The 18,483-nt window shown below is 32.5% G+C and overlaps 2 protein-coding genes across 3 annotated transcripts in view; one reads left to right on the top strand and one right to left on the bottom strand.

Annotated features, from left to right (window-relative positions):
• LOC118746693 overlaps positions 1–8,557 on the bottom strand; it is a 101,246-nt gene extending 92,689 nt beyond the window's left edge. Inside the window, exons 1-2 of the mRNA XM_036480578.1 lie at positions 7,777–8,557; positions 7,616–7,666 (exon numbers count right to left, since the gene is read on the bottom strand). The gene's annotated coding sequence lies outside the window, so the exon portion shown is untranslated. The remainder of the gene's footprint in view (positions 1–7,615; positions 7,667–7,776) is intronic.
• Positions 8,558–15,006: 6,449 nt separating this feature from the next.
• LOC118746692 (transcription factor Adf-1-like) lies at positions 15,007–17,669 on the top strand. 2 transcript variants are annotated; one of them, XM_036480576.1, is made up of 2 exons: positions 15,007–15,442; positions 17,415–17,669. In XM_036480576.1, exons 1-2 carry the CDS (start codon positions 15,301–15,303, stop codon positions 17,546–17,548), a joined length of 276 nt encoding a protein of 91 aa, XP_036336469.1. In that variant the 5' UTR covers positions 15,007–15,300; the 3' UTR covers positions 17,549–17,669. The 2 variants fall into 2 exon arrangements, with proteins under 2 accessions (XP_036336469.1, XP_036336468.1); XM_036480575.1 differs by having other exon boundaries at positions 15,182–15,442; positions 17,443–17,666.
• Positions 17,670–18,483: the final 814 nt, after the last annotated feature.

Raw genomic sequence — 18,483 nt, 5'->3', positions numbered from 1 at the left:
GCTGCCCCATAAGTCGCAATGGCCTAGTGAGCAAAGCACTTGCGTACTATTTGAGAGATCCGAGGTTCGAATCCTCATGCAACGATATTTTTTTCCTTTTTAATTCAATACTTCTTTTTTTTTATAAAAATTTTAGTTTTATCTGCTTCTTTGATTTTTAGAAACTTACTTTCTGTATTTTTCACTTTTTAATTTATTCACTTTTATCGTTTTTATTGAGGTTTTTTTTAGTTTTTAGATTGTATTGTTAAAAAATATATATATATTTTCAAATTTAATTGAACTTTTAGAAACCTATTTTATGTTTTATTTTTTCGTTTTATTTCTTTTTTGATTTATATACTTTAAATTTTTAGATTTTAGTATTTTAAGCGGACCATATTTTTTAATTTAATTTAAGTTTTAGGAACTTATTTAAATTTTTTTTATTATTATTTATGAATTTAATTTTCTTTTAGTCTTTAGATTTACTTGTTTTAAAAAGAAACATATTTTTATAAGTACATATCATTTAGTTCATAGAAACTTACTTTATTGTTTTTAATTTTTTTAATTTAATTTTTTTGTTTTTAATTTAATTTTCTTTTAATTTTTAGTTTTAATTGTTTTAAAAGAAAAAATATAGATACATATACTTATGTATTATTTTAAATTTCATATAATTTTTAAAAAACTTATTGCTAAAAGACAAACAATACCGCTAAAACCTCCTCGTTAGCAGATTTTTCAATTATTTTTTTCGAAAGACAGAAAAGAGCTTTCAGAATAGTTGCCAGAATTGACAATTTTTCAATTTGATTCATACTGGAATTATAATTTTTCAAATAGAAAATAAATTTTGTTAAGAGATGAGAACGCTTTAAAGAGATTATTCTACAAAGTTTTATACAGCAAGATAGGAAAAGCAACTTTAGTTAGAATAAACCCCACCAAGAAATAAATAAATAACTGTACGGAGTCATTTCATAAAGCGGGTTTCTTTTGATCAGTACGTAAAAATCCAATTCATTTATAGAATCCAAGTTAAATGGCCATACGAGTTCCAGAACTTGAGTGTAAAAGCGAAACAAGTTTAAGACAAATCTACAGCGCTGGGAAATCATCCAGTTTTCTGATATCTAATTTATATTTAATCGTTTTTTTTTCACATATCGAATCCCTTAACCTCGTAATACCCTCGTAGACCTTGTAAGGCTCGTAAATTTACGAACCTCGTAAAAGAACTGTAAAAATTTGTATGGAGCTCTATTTACGAGCCCCTTCTAAATTTACGAGGCAAATTTGATGCGCAAACGACCTCGTAAACTTCAGTGTTGCCGAGGGGCCGAAATTTTAATACTAAAATGTATGATAAAACAATGGGAAAAAAATTATACGCGAATAAAATTAATGAATTTCATTCACTTAGGTTTTCTGCTAATTTTCGGCATTTTTAATTGTATTTTAACCAAGAGTAATAGAGACAAGATGGCGGGATGTTATGGAAAATACTACGAAACAAAAATTGCTTCACTAAATCCTGGTTGACCTGTCAAACAGTCACTTTACGCACCTATTTACACCTTTTCCCAAAGGGGGCGTTCCCATAAAAGCCTCGTAAACTTACGAGTTTTACACGGTTTAACCCTTGAGTTCAAGGGAATCCCCTAATTATTTTGTCCCCTGTGGAACTTACTTAGACTCAAGATGCTTAGTTGACAGTGATCCCCGTTCCGTTAACAACCTCTTGGTACTCAGCAATGAAGTGCATGCAACTAAAGATACTCCCGTCTGTCCGGCATCCCGATTAAAACCAGTTCGTCATGTTCACTAACTTAATCAATTAAACCCAGCGTCAATAAAGGAGAAACATAAAAATACTAAAATCACTGAAAAATGTCTTAAGCACAGATTGGCTATACTTATTAGCTATTACTTGTTTTATTTTTTATACCCCATTACCCCAAGCTTCTTCCGAGATAATAAAGTGCATTAGTAAAGTTTTCAAAATGTTTCAGGTCACGCGATGAATCGACTGTCCTTTGAAGTTTGGCAAGCAATTTTTGAAAGCAATAGTTGAAAGTATGTTCTAGCATACAATTATTGCAAAATTGATTGAAATTGACATTTGTGGACCAATTATTGATTCATTAGCGTTCATGCATAACATCTTAACCCCGACTAAGTCGCTCCACTCTAAAACCGTTCCTTCTTACAGTCCCTCCGACTCCGTACCTCCGAATGGTTGATGTTTTTTTTATTGTATGAGTACCATCTACACGGAAGCTTGACAAAAGATATAATAGAGCCTATTATACTATTTTCTAGATCACTGTACTGTTTTTCAGAAAGAGGGAACCGGCCAACTGCGTGACGTCGACAATAAAGTTAAATACCTAAACTGATATTAAGCATGATGCAGAAAATAAAGGTGGCGCCTTCCGCCAACCGCTAACCCGTACTTTGTCGATTTGATAGCTTCCATCCATTCGCTGACGTCATATACAGGCCGGTTCCGCAATTCACTTCCGAGTGAATTTCAAACAAAGTCACTTTGAATTCATATTGAAAGGTGTTGGAATTCACTCGGAAGTGAAAATATGTGTCTTTTTTTGGGTATATATTTTTGACAGTGGGTGGAGAACCTCTCCTTTCGATACCATATCTTCTTTTGCACTAACATCAAACAATCTTCACATTTAAAAATGGCCTTTGAAGAAATCTCTCCGAGAAATTCAAGACAAAACTTTGTTTTAACCAACTTCTATGCCCCTTTACAAAGAAGAGAGGCTTTTGCAAGTTTCTCACACTAGAAAACGTGTTGAAATTTTCCCGATAAGTTATTTAGCTATGCTCCAAATGTACCTAAATAGAGTTCTTGTAGCTATTATACATTCAACAACACTATTCCGCACCATTTGTTTACTTCTTCTTCTTTCAAAATTGTTCTTTTCCCTCTCGTTCTCAATATTTGATGACGTCACGCCCGCTTGCTCTCAGTTAGAATCGCCAATCTTGTATTCTATCATTCTTGGATATTAAGGTAATACCATTCTTTATATTGCATCTGATTATTTTCTAGCTAGACTTTTGTAAATACTTATACATGCATGTGGGCCTCTCGCTCTCACCAAAAAAAAAAAGTGAGGGTATCTTTGCCCCTTGAACATATGAACTTCGAACGGTGGGCGAGAGCAGGGATATGTGTAATTGCAAGGTATTTCTGGCCAAAAGTGGATTTCAGGCGATCGAGGGATCTTCTCAAATAAGTCTCAAAATAATGACGATAGTGGCCCAAGTGGGCTCCTAGCAGAGACAACCGCCTTAACCAAACCTAATACTTGGTAGTTTTGGCGTACCCTTGCGTCTATGTGATTATGGCTTCCTGCCAAAGGTTTAAATACAATTTAAAGCACACTACCTTGACATTTCTATTTCTCCAGCAGATGCATGTAGAAATCAACAGTAGTTGTCGATTACCAAATAAAATAAAAAAAAAAGAATTTCTTTTGCTTTTACTCACGTTTTTCTTTTTGCTCTCTTCTTCAACCTCTTCCACCTCATCTTCATCAATATCCCATTGGAATAAAAATTGCAGTCGATGGTAACACCATAGTTTCGGTTTATAAACTTGGTCGCCACCCATTTTGCTGTGCTTTTCAAATCTACGCGCTTCTTGCCTAAGTTGCGACCGCAATGTTTTAATTTTTCTTTTTACCAAATATTTTGTCACTTCTGGTTTTACATCTATAATTTGTGCCACAATTTCTTCATAGGCTTTTTCCTTAGCCGCATACTTAGCAAAGTCTTTGTGGGTGCCATTGAAAAGCACAGGGTGGCGTTCCAAAATTGAAATAAACATTTCGGTTTCGGTTTTTGTCCAATTAATTTCCTGCGCCATAATTTCTGGGGTTCAGCTGTTGTGTCAAATGCTAGTTAATATCAATGTTAATAGTTCTATAAAAAAGGCAGATCCAAAACAAGTGGCATAAGAAGACTTAAATGTAGCTTTATTTGCAATTGACGAGGCAACATTACAAGTTTGAAATGTTATCTACTATATATGACAAAACTAACTACGTCGATAAAATGCTTGTGGCCAAAACACTTACTACACAAAAAAGCATACTACATAGATACACATATTACCACTAAGCTACAGTTTATGAAAGGAAAGTTCACTTCCTACTCATTCCCAATTGGACAATAATGATCCAAGTCTGAAATTGGCCCGCATGACCTAATTGAAAACGCTTCAGGAATACATGCTTACCAGAAGTGTTTTTTTTTTTCGGAAACAAATCTATCAAAGACATGGATGAGCTGAGAGCATGATGTGGTAGAATAATGGGAGTCAATGATTACTGGTCTCGTACAGGCAAAGTATTTTTTTTAAAGCTTAATGGAACTTTATAGTGTACTTATACAGGATCTCGGCGGTTCAAACATTTATAAAATAAAACTAAATTCAAACAAAAAAAGTAACACGTTTTTTTTTTTTATATAAAAACTCTAAAACTGCAATAGTTACATATCGTTACCTTAATACATTCTATAGATATAGGTACTAAATAATTTTCTTTCGAAATTCAGCTTTGAACAGCGCTCGATAGATTACTTGCTAAAGGCCTAATAGAATTTAGAAACATCTACTACATCCATAAATAATTTTCAGTGGAATATCTATCAGAAAAAAAAATGCGGCAAGTAACTTTAAAACCGACTTGCCCCATTTCTCTAAGAATAAAAACTAGCGGCGCAGCAATGAAAATGCAGTTTTTTGCCTAAGCCAAAAATGCTAAAGTTATTTGTCAGAGTATAAAGATAAAAACCAACGGAAGTCGAAAAATTCCATGTCATCACACACCCTTAAGTTCAAAAACAATTCAAAAGTTTTAGGTTATCTAAAATCGGAACGTTGAAAATTTTAAGAAACAAGTGAACAAGTGCTTTTGAAAAATTTATAAAAAAAAATATATCTACTCAGTAAAACGCATTATTTAACTATTTAACAGCAAATAGTGGACAATCACAGGCATGCGCTTATGTCATTTTTTACTGTTCCAAATCTTTCTGTTGTCAAATCTTTCTTCAATATCTTAAATCTACTTTTCAAAAGCCTAAGATCTTATACACCTTTTCAGCCCTAAAAATGTTAACTTAATAAGCTTAAAAAGACAAGTTGTAGTAAATTGAAAAATCAAAATGGCGAATGCAGCGGAAATGGTGGATATTTGGGGACGGAAATGTCGCCTAAATGAACATATGCTTTAATATTGAGATTAATTTACATAAGCGTGTTAAGCCGCGGTTTCAGAAAGACTTTCAGAAGACATTTATCAATTCTGGACACTATCTTGAAAGCTCTTTTCTCTCTTTCGAAAGACTAATTGAAAGATATAAGCGTTTTTCTATTTGTCTTTTAGCAATAAGTTTTCTAAAAATTTTAGCAAACAAAAAAATTTCTTTATAAAACGACAAAAATAAAAACTAAAAATCAAGATAATAACAATCAAATTAAATGCAATTTAAAAAATATTTATTAATAAAAAACATTTATTTAAAAATATATATTTGCTATTTTTCTAAAAATTAAATGAAATTAAAAAATAACGTTTTATGAAAAAAATAAAAAAATTAAATAAACAACTAATTTTTAAGCAAAAACCAAAACCGTCCTCAATTCTCATATAAAAATTTAAGATTATCGTTAACTTCTTCACGATCCAATTATCGGATCTAAACATTAATAGTATGGGACCGCCCTTGAGGTACCACCTTTCCGATGAATTATCGAAATCGGTTAACGTGATCCAAAGTTATGCGGTAACATACATTAAAAAAATAAAAAAATAAAATATTCCGACGAACTCCTTCTCCTTTTTGCGAAGTCGGTTAAAATGAAAAAAATGCATGTAAAAAAGGTACATTCAAATATTACGTAAGCAGAGTCCCTCGCCCCCTTAGTGGTAACGTAATACGTGAATAACCCCAAAAAGGAAAGAATTAAATAAATTTCTAAAACTTATATATAATTTAAAAAATATTTTACTATATTAAAGAAAAAAATCTAAAAGAAAAAAATAAAAATAAGTTTCTGAACATAAAATGAAATGAAACAAATATTTTTCTTTAGAAAACAATGAAATCTTAAAACGAAATAAAAAATAAAAACAAAAAAAGTTAAAATAAAAAATTTTTTAAATACTAGAATAAGTTTTTAAAAACTAAAAGAAATAAAAACGATATATTCTTCTTTCTAAAACGCAATACTCTAAAAATTAGAAGAAAATTAAATTAAATTAAAAAGTGAAATAAATTCCCCCTCCCCGAGGATTCGATCTAGGAACTCTCGAATAGCACGCCAGTACTTTGCCCACTCGGCCATTGCGACAGTTTAAGCAGCGAGGGCAAAATTATATAAATACATACATACATACATATATGTATACGCATGTACACCCCCATTTGGAACATGCTGAAGTGCTTTTTGTCAAAAATTTCCGCGAAAACCGATATTTAAATCATTCTCATCAAAACACAAAATAACATCTGTAAGGCTAATAACGGCTACATACCATCAATATATGCAAAAACAAGTTCAGTTTAGGATAGGAAAAATGCTAAAATTTAAATATTTTCTTCATCAGAGTAAACAATTAGGTCGCCAACAAATCAAATTGTAAAAATACAGTTTAAAGCAAATTTCTTAGTATTATTTTTTAAAAAGCTAAGCAAGTATTTTCTTGACACTTTGCACTGTCATTTTAATAATAATAAAATTTGTCCTGTTTTTTGAGGTTAGGAAAAAATTCTGATGCGATGGAGCAAAACGGACTTCAGATTCGTGTTCAACGCATTAAAATAAATACGGGTAGGATAGTCCGATCATCGAAAAAATAACACGTCAGCAAAAAAAAAATATATGTATTAAAAATCAACGCGATTTTTCAGTCGCTTGAAAGCTACACTTTATTACACTAAAATTTAACAGGCTATAAAACTATAAATTAAATAATAAAAATTGTCTAAAGTTTCAGATTGAAAAGTTAAAAATTTTTATGAAAATTTGTTGCATTTTCTAAGCGCTGTGTAAAAATTTAAAGTTTGATTTATACGGTTTTGGTTAAGGCATGAACCATATTTAAAAAAACAAAAATACAAACAAATTTTATCTCCAAAAACTTTGCAAATATTTTATAAAAACCGACATGCACTGAGTTCTGCACTATAGTGTATGTTAGCTTTGTTATGTTATGTTTAGTTCACTACATCGAAACATACATATGTATGTACATATGTATGTACATATGTATGTACATACAATTATTAGGATTAAGTAACAATTAAAAAATTGATCAAGAAAATTTTCACTTAAATAGCGCACTTATTTGTTTTTTTTTATATTTTTTGTTGCTACTGCAAAATTTCTAACTTGTTTATTATAGACCTTTGCATCGAAAGCGAAATTACTAAGTACATAGGTACATACAAATTTATGCACATATACTATATTTATTTACGTAGGTATGCAAGAGAATTTAGAATATACTATTTTTAAAACACATTTGTACCTATATACATACATACTACATACCTACTTATTACTAAATATAAATATTCTTATCACACTCACCTTTTTCCTGCTTATTTCCGCTATCGACTTGTCCTTAAATGCAGCTGTATCCTTTAGTGTTCAAATTCCAACCGAAAAGGAAAGAAGGTAAACGATAATTAATTGAAAAATTTTTATACAATAAAGATTTGAAACAGCAATGCCTCTTCGACAACACTCACCTTAGCCATGTTCGACGGCTGAAACTGTAATGATAAATGCGAAAGCCTGTTTTTAGCGTAAAATAAACCGCTCAAACGTTCCCCGTTTAAAGTGGGTATGTAGTTATAAACATACATATGTATGTATGTATGTACATACCAGTATGTGTATGTATGTACATATGTAAATAAAACCAGAACACTCAACAACCCAATGTCGTTAGAGTTAAAAAAAAAACAAAAACCAGTCACCAGAAAACTCGCCGAACCGGTCCACAAATTGTTAGCCCAAGACGTAACCAGTTTCGACGATGTGATGTTCGAAAAACGGCGTATACGCCAACAACACAACAAAGCGCATGAGCAAGCCGCACTGTACGGCACTCGCCGTTAACCGGTTTTTCTAAATAAGCTGGTGTGTTGTGGGCTTTGAATGCTTTGAACGAGTGCTGCTGCAATAACAATAATAACAATGCAAGTGTTTGCAGTTGTTCTTGTTGTCGTTGTTGTCGTTGTTGTTGTTACTTGTTGGGGCTATTTTGGCAGCTTGGCGGTCAGGTGATTGCTTTCGAATGATTCACGCAACAACAAAAAACCAAAGCAACTGTCGCTGCTGCAGATGATTTATTTACTTTTATATTGTTGTTGTCCACCAGCTTTAATATGATTTTGTAAGCAAGCAAGCATGTAAGCAGGTAAGTTGTCTAATCGCAGCCGTTGGCGCGAAATTTGTGCTTCCGTTTTTTAAATTTTTTTTTTGTGGTTTAAATAAAATCACAAAATTAAATTTTATTTTATTTTTTTTTTTAATGGAAAAAAATTTCTGCCGTCAGCAATTATCCCTTATCAACACAACGAAAGCTACGAAACAATACTAAATTCAATTCAGCGCCATGCCGCACACGCCAATTCGCTCCCTGCATCAACGCCCTCGAAAGAGCGCTGAAAAAAAAACACACGTTTGTATGTACATACGTATGTATGTGCATTAGTATACCTCTCAGATATTCACGACGACCGCGTCGTAAAGAATCGGCGGGATCTCTCCAACGGTGCTTCGTAGCCACGTTTTTCCACTACTCAACCAGTCAGGCAGCTAGCTAGCTAGTTGAGCGATTTGGATCACGAGCTGAACGAAAAAACGTGGTTTTAATGTCTCTCACAGCATGTTCACATAACGTTACAATTACGAAGCGTGAGAGAATTTGCTCACATAACCGTATTATTAAGATGTGTTTGTTTGTTAAGTGCTGACATACAGGCACTAGCTTGTAAATACAGTGACTCAAACAATGACCACGTGTTGATTTTTTATAGGTACGTAGTAGATACCCACCCAGCATTTTCTGAAATTTTTGATCATATTCGAGCCTTTTTTGAGTCCTCTGCACGATTAAAACAATCATAAATGTGCTCATATTCTGATCATAAAAGACTCTTTTGTCCGTAGAAAATGGTACCCAACCCACGACTCTTCTTGAAGAGTCTTTTAGAACTCACGTTTCTGATCAGTTTTGACTCTTTTTCGAGTCGTTTCCAGTTGTATTTCTTATCATGAGCGATTTTTTTTTTAGTTGTATTTCTAAACATTTGTGAGCCTTTTTCGAGCCATTTTTTAAGGCGCATTTCTAATTATTTTCGAGTCTTTTCCGCTGCGTAAAATTAAATAAGAATTCAATTAATTTGTAATTAGCAAATCAGCATATTTTATTGAGTTCGAAAGAAGCGTTAATGAAATAACGAAATTGTTTTTAATAAAATCTATTATTATTAAAATATTTATAGCCCTCCCAGTTAAACGTAATTTACACAGAGAAAATTTCACAATGCATGCAAATTTTTTTTGTCACTTTTCTTCAAAACCATATAAATCACAGTCTGAAACTTTATACAAAATTTAGGAAAACTCAACCAATTTTCATCAAAATTTGAACTTTTTAATATAAATCTTTAGAACATTTTTGGGTATGCAGTTTTATAGCCCATATCGTCGCTAGAATAAAGAAACAGTGTAAATGCCATATACCCTATTATTCGATAACCATACTATTGGACAGACAATCCTTTAATCTATTACAAAAGAATCTTAAGTTTTCTTTAATATCTTTTTGGATCACGAACTTATTCGTGCACAACGAAATTTTATAATAACAGTTTACGTACTAGAATTGTTTATTAATAGTGTATGGTGCACTTGGACTATTCTTAGGAAAATCCCAAAGAAATTCTTGTAACATATAAATAACGCTAGAGTATTTTACTTCATTATATTGCTGCTAACTTTCACAGGCAGCTTCAAAATGTGAATAATAAAATAGTGTAATATCGACATACATCAATTACTTTTTTTGAGTTTGCAACCAACATAAAATAGTGTACAATCATTTCATATAAATATGTTCAAAGATCAAATAGTGTATAAGCATATGCTTTCGGAAAAATGGGCTCAAATTGTATTTCTAAGTAAACATGGTACACAATTTTTTTGTGAATAAACAGCTAAAAAATCAATAAAAAGTGTGGTGTATTTAAAATATGAATATTTGTTCTAAAATGTTCTAAACAGTCAGATTAAAAGGCTGAAATTTTGATGAATTCTCCTAAATTTTGTATAAAGTTTGAAACTGTAAATTATATGTTTTTGTAAAAAAAAAAATAACAAAAAAACTTTGCTTGAAAACATTACGAATATTAAAATGAAATCAACACGTGGTCATTTGTTTGAGTCACTGTATGTACGCACATATGCATGTAAATATGTATAGCAGAGAGCAATTTTTTATTTAATTATAGATATGGCTATTCGGTTCATATTACTGATGCGCAGGTTGTTTAATTACGAAGGCTTCACCGTTTTTATTCGTTTGGCTGTTGACATTCGCGTGTAAAGACAACTTGGCGGTTGTTGTTTTGATTCTATAGGGGTTTGACTGTAACTTTATGTAAGTATGTGCAGTTGTATGTACCTAGTTTATGAATGAATGTTGGATGGATGCCATGATGTATTCCATCGTCACGGGTGGGACATTTGTAAAGCAAAAATAGCCTTTGTTTTTTAAATTTAAGTATAAAGTACTAAGCAATTCTACATTTCGATAAAGCTACACCTAGTTCACTAATATACGAGTTATTACCAAATACGAAAAATATTCCAACTTGATTTTATATCGGAAAATTCTGAGCTGTTTCTACTGTCACAGGTAGGACAAAGAAAAGACACTGCTTTTTGGCTAACATATATTTTACGGAAAGTCTGTGAGTTTACGTATCATTTCTATCTGAATCAGATGTTTTGCTATACAGAAAAGAACCAGCAATCCTAACAAAGCACAAACCATAACAAGAATTAGTTGTTTATTGTTAAAAAATTTAAAATTCTCCTGTCACGGGCGGGGACAACTTTTGTCACGAGTGGGACACGTACGATTTTCTTCATGAAATGGAGCAAAGCGCGTATTGACTTTTGGATTGTTGTTAAGCAACCCTCATAATAGAATTCTCTGGCGTCTTTATGATAGTAATGTTTACCTTGACTTTTCAAGCTGACCACACGAAATTTTTTACTACATCGCTTAGTCCCTCAACGGTATTACGGTGCTTAGTCAACCTGAACTTCAAAGTTTTGTAGCATTAGACATATGTACGTTTGAAACGTTAAACTTGTTTTTTATTGTTAGGCACCATTACAAAAAAAGTAAGTGCGCCTGGGCCAAACTGTAGAAGTGAAACTTTCGTTACATATCAAATTTGTGTCGTAATCAATATATTGAGGGCTTATATTCAATACAATCTATCTGCAATTTTCAGAAAAAACTACTTTCCGATGTTGAACCCATCTGGTGCTTAGCTGTCATCACTAATGTTAACTTGATCTATGCAATTCAATAACCAATTTTTCTAACAAACGATATGCATACATGGTCAGCATCAGTGTCATCGATGGCAGTTAAATCTTAGGTGAATTTAAATAATAAATATCAATAGCAATATCGATAAATATCAACAAAACCGATAAAAATATCGACAATAAAATCGATAAAAATATCGATAACAAAATCCTTAAAAATATCGATAACAAAATCGATATAAATATCGATAAATATCGATAACAGAATCGACAAATATCGATATCAAAATCAATAAATATCGATAACAAAATCGATAAATATAAATCACAAAATTTATAAATATCGATAACAAGATCGATAAATGTCGATAACAAAATCGATAAATATCATAACAAAATCGATAAGAAAATCGATAAATATCGATAACAAAATCGATAAGTATCGATAAGTATTTCGATAGCACAATCGGTAAACAATCGATAAATATCGATAATAAAATCGATAAATATCGATAGCAAAATCGATAAGTATCGATAACTTGATCGATAAATATCGATAACAAAATCGATAAAAATATCGATAAAGAAACCGATAAAAATATCGATTATTTTATCGATAAATTTCGAGAATCCTGAAAATCTCTAAAATCCCAAAATAGTTCCTTTCCTCTTTAATTACCTTTATTTTGATCTTTCTTCCCCTATCTTCATCTTTACTTTTATCGGTATCTCCATCCTCATCTTTGTTTTTATACCCGAGCGCACTTGTGCACAAGGGTATTATAACTTTGTTCACATAACGGTTGTTTGTAACAGGCAAAACGAATCGAGATAGATATAGAAAAATGTATACGTAAATGATCAGAATGAAAAGAGAAATCGATTAAGCGGTGACTGTCTGTCCGTCCGTCCGTCCGTCCGTCCGTCTGTGCACACGATAACTCGAGTAAAAACTGAGATATCTTAACGTGGGCGTGGGACGGATGGTATTGAAAATGGGCGAAATCAGATAATAACCACGCCTACCTTCCATATAACGGTAATTTTAAGAAATACGAAAACTGCGATATTTTAGTAACTACTGAAGATAATTCACTCAAAATTGATACTTACAATGAGTTTCTGACGGAAAACATGAATATTATAAATTTTTGGAAAATGGGCGTAGCCACGCCCACTTATGGTTACATGTGTATATCTTGGTAACCGCTACACCAATTTCTTCCAAACTTGGCACAGTTGTTGGTCCTGGTACAGTATACCAACTGGCCGAAAATTTCTAAAATCGGACAATAACCACGCCCACATCCCATATAACGGTAATTTCGAGAAATACAAAATCTTCGATAAATCAGTAAATATTGAAGCTAATTTATTCAAAATTGATGATTGCAACAATTCTTTACCAAGAAATACGTTTATGACAAAATTTTGGAAAATGGGCGTAGCACCGCCCACTTGTGATCACATATATGTATCTCGCTAACCGTTCTAGCAATTTGTACCAAGCTCGATATGGTTATTGTGCTTGCCACATAAAAGCAAACCGTTGAAAATTGTTGAAATCGGACTAAAATTGAGGCCGCTTTTCATACAACGGTAAATTTCAGATATGCTTGAAATTTCAATATTTCGAAATTTAAGGACGCTAATTTACTTAAAATGTATACACCCCGGCTTATCATGTAGCGGTAGCTTTCGGAAAGGTGGAAAACATATATTTAATACTTGCGCCGGGTATTTAATGTTCGGCTCCGCCCGCACTTAGACTTTCTTACTTGTTACTTTTATGTTTATCATTTTCTTCATCTACATAATCCCTTTCACCTTTGCCCTTATATATATATAAGTAAAGTGTTTAAATTTACCTTGGTCTTCATTTTTGCCTTTATCTTTAGGCATCTTTGATTTTGATTTTATTTTCACCTTTGCCTTTAGCCTTCTCTTTATCTATGTACGTAGTCACCTTTACTTTCATTCTTCTATTGGTCTTTTTCTAAGTGTTGTTCTTTAACCTTTTTTAATCAAATTTTTGTTAAATTAATACCATATGCATATACCCAAGAAGCACTTGTTTCAGCCCCAACCATTTCCGTTGCACCATTTCCACACACAGTGATGGCAAATTTAGTCAGAAAGAAGAAAGCTGAAGAGTTGATTTTTTCGGAAATAAAGATGAAATTCGATTTTTTCTGGAAAAATCCGATTTTATCCGAATTTTAGCAGCACAAAGTTCGATTTCAAGAATTCGCTATTTTGGAGCTAAAATTCGAAGCAAACCAAGGCGAATTCCCACAAGGTGATAGCAACAATACAAGAACAACAACAACAACAACCACATGTATTTTGTATGTAGGGTGTTATATCGAACCTCAATTCGTCCCAAAGTTTACATGCATTTCTTTAACAAACATTTAGGCATATCATTGAAATAGTAAAATAATTTATACCTTTTTGATCGAAACGACATACATACATAGATGAATTTTAATATATATTTTTTTATTTTATTATTCCTTTTGTATTATGAAGTTAATCAATAGCGTATTACAATAACTCACTTCATAGTATATAGGCCGACAGTAATTCTGCCACTTGATTCACTTCGCGTTTTATTTTCGTTGATGATTATTTGAAGATATTTACTTTGAGGATTATCTACTTTTCGTTGGTAGTTTTCCTCTTTATATAGCTTTAGTTTTTCACTTGATAATTAAAAATTCGTTTGTCTATCACTTTTTTACGTATCTGCGCGTCGGCTAGAGATGAGTTGAAGAATGTTGCTGGATATCAACTTGAGTATCAGGAATTTCTCAGTTTGGAGAAAAATTTGTTTTGGTGTTTGTTGGGTTGTTTTTCCTTTTGATGGTGTGCAGTCTAATAGGGAATTTACATGATTCAACTTTCACAGGCGATTAGTTGAACCAAAAGTTGAACGAAAGTAGGCAGCCTATCAACTTCATTGTAAGCGATTAGTTGAAAGGCCGTTGCTTTCAACTAAAAATCGCCTGAAAAATCGCCTCATGTAAATTCCCTATAACTGATCTAACAGCACCACCTTGTATAAATTCGCCTTGCAGACATATGTATATGTAATAACATTGGCAGTAAGAGCTAGTACCGTCCGAAAACACTACAGTACAGATATATTAATAAAGACGTACGAAAGAAAAGGAACACATACGTTTATATATAAACATGTACACAACACATGCACAAAAACGGCACTCAAGTACACAATACATTGACAAAAACGGTACTAGACTTTCTCGCTTTGATTTTGGAATGCTTACACATTGAGAAGTTAGCTTACTGCCAATATAGAAGTATTACATATATGCTTGCAGCAAACTATTCGAGACTCTACTGTACACTGATCTATGTACACGTGTATTTATGTATGTATGTACATATTTTCCGAATGCAAGCGCACATACCCACACACGCACCCAAAAAGCGCCCAACCCCGTACACTTAACACATTTAAAGAGAATACAAACGAAGAGCTAAAAATCGCAAGAGCGTGAAAGCGTCGTCGACAACGCGACGTCAACTCGTCACAACCGAGACGTTTCGACGTTAACGAACAGTTGGCGATGCGAGTGCGAAATAGAAAGACGTCGTAGTTGTTCAATTACATAATTACATTAAAATAATTTTCATCTTGACGTTTGAACGACGCCAAAAAAAAAAGGGAAATGGATCCTGATTTTACTAAAAAACTTATCAAACTTGTGAAAAAGTCCGAATGTTTGTATGATTGTAGCTCACCAGAATATCGAAACCAGTCATGGAAGGCAGCAATTTGGCAGAAAATTGCAGAGGAGTTAAATACGAAAGGTAAGGGTTGTTTATACAATCGAATTATTTACATACATACATATGTATGTACAAACGTATGTATGTACATATCAGGGAAGCCAACTTGTGGGGAGTTCCCCGATTGGCGGGGAATTTTAGTTTGCGTGGGGAATGGGGGAATTTACCTTTTTTGTGGGGAATTTAAGGCGCTGTGTCATAGGCAATTATGTACCTATTATCATGATACAAAAAGAAGGTAGTTTCATTTCAAAATTTTTGACAAAAAATAAGTTTATGAAGTTTCATAAATTGTACAAAATTATGAGCTGCCTTGCCACATTGATAGCAATCAAATAATGCATTACAGGATTTAATGTTATGCATGGGAAATGTTCGGTTATTTATACAATGATTTTTTGGTTAGGAGCGGCGGGGGTCGGGGTGTTGTCACCTAAAAGTCATTAGAAAGAGCACAGTATAAACTTTAAGAAAAGTTATCCTTCGCCTCCCTACCCATTCTACAGGCACTCGGGGGCCCATTTCAAAATTGTGTTAAATTAGCATTTTCGCAAAGAGAAATTAAACTCGTGTTCGGCCATCAGCAGTAGTTTTGCGCAAAACTCCTATCCCAATTGGTGACATTCAATTGGTACTGTTACACGTTGCAGGGCATCATTTTAACTCGACCTCCTCCCTCTTCAACGGTACATCGTTTAAGAGGTTTAAAAATATTTTGCGTCAGCGATTTGTCATCAAACTGCATTAGATAGTATTACGTACTCTATTCTCTGAAAAGCAAAAAAGTTTATTTTCGAACCTTTGCACAGGTGTACCGAATTCTAGCTGTTTGGAAACACGCAAGACTTTTCTTTTAATATTTTCATACAACTTCACTAACCTCAAAAATTGTTTTCACTTTTTCAAGAAACAAAAGTTTTGCTGCTACTGAATCTGGTAGCATGAATTTAGTTAAATGTCATAAACTGGTTAAAAGTCAAATGGTCGGCAACAACAACGAATGTCAATAAATGAAACTACCTTATATTTTTGTATCATGCCTATTATTTTAGTTTTTTGTTACTTTTGAATTTTATAAGTTTATCCTTTAACAAAAACCGTATAAATTCAAGCTCCAAACTTTGTGCGATATTAAAAAAAAAACAAATTCTTTTAATTAGATTTTTTAGAAAGATTTTGAGTATGCAGCTGTACCTCCTTCAATTCTAGTATAATAAAGTTTTAAATGACTAAAAATTACCGTTGACTTTTTAGAATTTTCTTTGTCGCATTTGGTTTCATATAAACACAATTTATTTTTGTATGGAAGAAAACCGCAACACCTTCGGCAACAAAATTCTAAAACAAAAAATTTCAGCCACTTGAAATTTGCACTTTATTATGCTAAAATTGAGTGGCCTAAAAAGCTGCATACTCAAAATCTTTCTAGAAAATCTAATTAAAAATCCCGAAATTTTTACGTATGTTCCTTGAACTCTTTTTTAAATATATGTACATTTTTTATTCTTTATTACGAACTTTATAAAAGTTTGGTTTGGTTTATGAACATAGTATAGATGAATTACAGTTAAAAATAAAATAAACAGAAAAGATTTTTTTTTTTTTGTTGTAAATAAGGACATATCTATGGGTGGGGAATTTTATGAAATTTCGGGCAAAATCGGGGTATTTCATTACCGAAATCGGGGAATTCTCAAAAATTAGTTGGCTACGCTGGTACATACATATCTTCAAAAGAGTCACAACTCAAAATAATACGTTCGTCACAAAATGCGAAAAACTATTTCGTAGCACATGCTAATCATATGGGCAAAGGCGACTTTACCTTAGGGTTTTTTTAACAAATCATAACAGAAATTTGCTCCAGCTTTTGCTGAAAGGTAAATAAAAGCTCTGTGTACATTTTTAGCGCATAATTTCAAAAATGCAAAATTTTGAGTTGTGACTCTTTTGAAGACGGTGTGCGATATGTACATTTCCATATGTTTTATAGTCGTATGCATTTGCCTTCGCACTTTCAGAGGCGGTGTGCAAGAGACGCTGGAGATCGCTACGCGACACATACACGCGAATAGCACGATGCTCAAAGTTGACTACAGGTACAAAATTTTTAAAAACGAAATATAAATATGCTGATGAGCTATCATTTTTGCGTGGGATCAAGGAGGGCAGAAAGTAAGTGTTAAGAACGTGTTAAAACGCCGCTAAATGAGGTACCACATATCGAGCCCTAACGTAAAAATAAATGTAAGCGACATTTTTTTTTTTTCAAAATGTAAAATTTGAATCAAAAATGCTACTAGAGCATCTAGATATCTACATATGTATGTATCGTCACCTGAATTGGAAAATAACGTAACAACATCGTCACTGAAATGCAAAAAATCGTAACTTGTAAAAAATTCAAAATTCACTTTTTGATTTCTATGAGAGATTTCATCGAATTACAACTCCCTACATCGGTTTGTGAAAAAAAAATTAGGCACGACTTTTTCCACGGTATGTATGTATGTATCAAAAAGGAAGTTTTGAAAATAAGGCCGGTTAGGTTTTTATTTGGGGTTAGGGATCGATATGTACGTACGTACATACATACATATATACATGTGTACATTAGGCATATGACTTTTTTGTTAAATTAAATATACCTATGAGAAAAGGAGGAAACTCCGAGAAAAAATTTATGTGTACTGAAAAACAACATACCTACATAATACATATTTGTGCATATGTATATAGAAAATTCCGTGTCAAGCGGATTATAATGATGACTGCGATCAAAACTTTGATCGTAGAATGTTTTTATTGACGTGGAATTTTTCATAATTGAAAAAAATGTGTTTTCCATGTACATATGTGTTTTTTCAATTCATCAATTTTTTCTCGGAGTAGCCTGCGGGACCGTTTTCTGGAAAAATTTCTCAAGAACGGTATTTTTTAGTGTTTGGAAGTATCGAGTACTTTTGAGGATCCAGTTCTTTGGTATCAATACTTTTAAGAATCGGGTATTTTTAAGAGTACTGAGTACTTTCTTTAAAAATAGACATGTTGGTAACATTACA

The sequence above is a fragment of the Rhagoletis pomonella genome, unplaced genomic scaffold (genome assembly GCF_013731165.1).
Source record: "Rhagoletis pomonella isolate Grant_MI unplaced genomic scaffold, Rhpom_1.0 Rhpom_scaffold_00011, whole genome shotgun sequence".
Taxonomy (NCBI): Eukaryota; Metazoa; Arthropoda; class Insecta; order Diptera; family Tephritidae; genus Rhagoletis; species Rhagoletis pomonella.
This window is presented reverse-complemented; position numbering and strand designations above follow the sequence as displayed.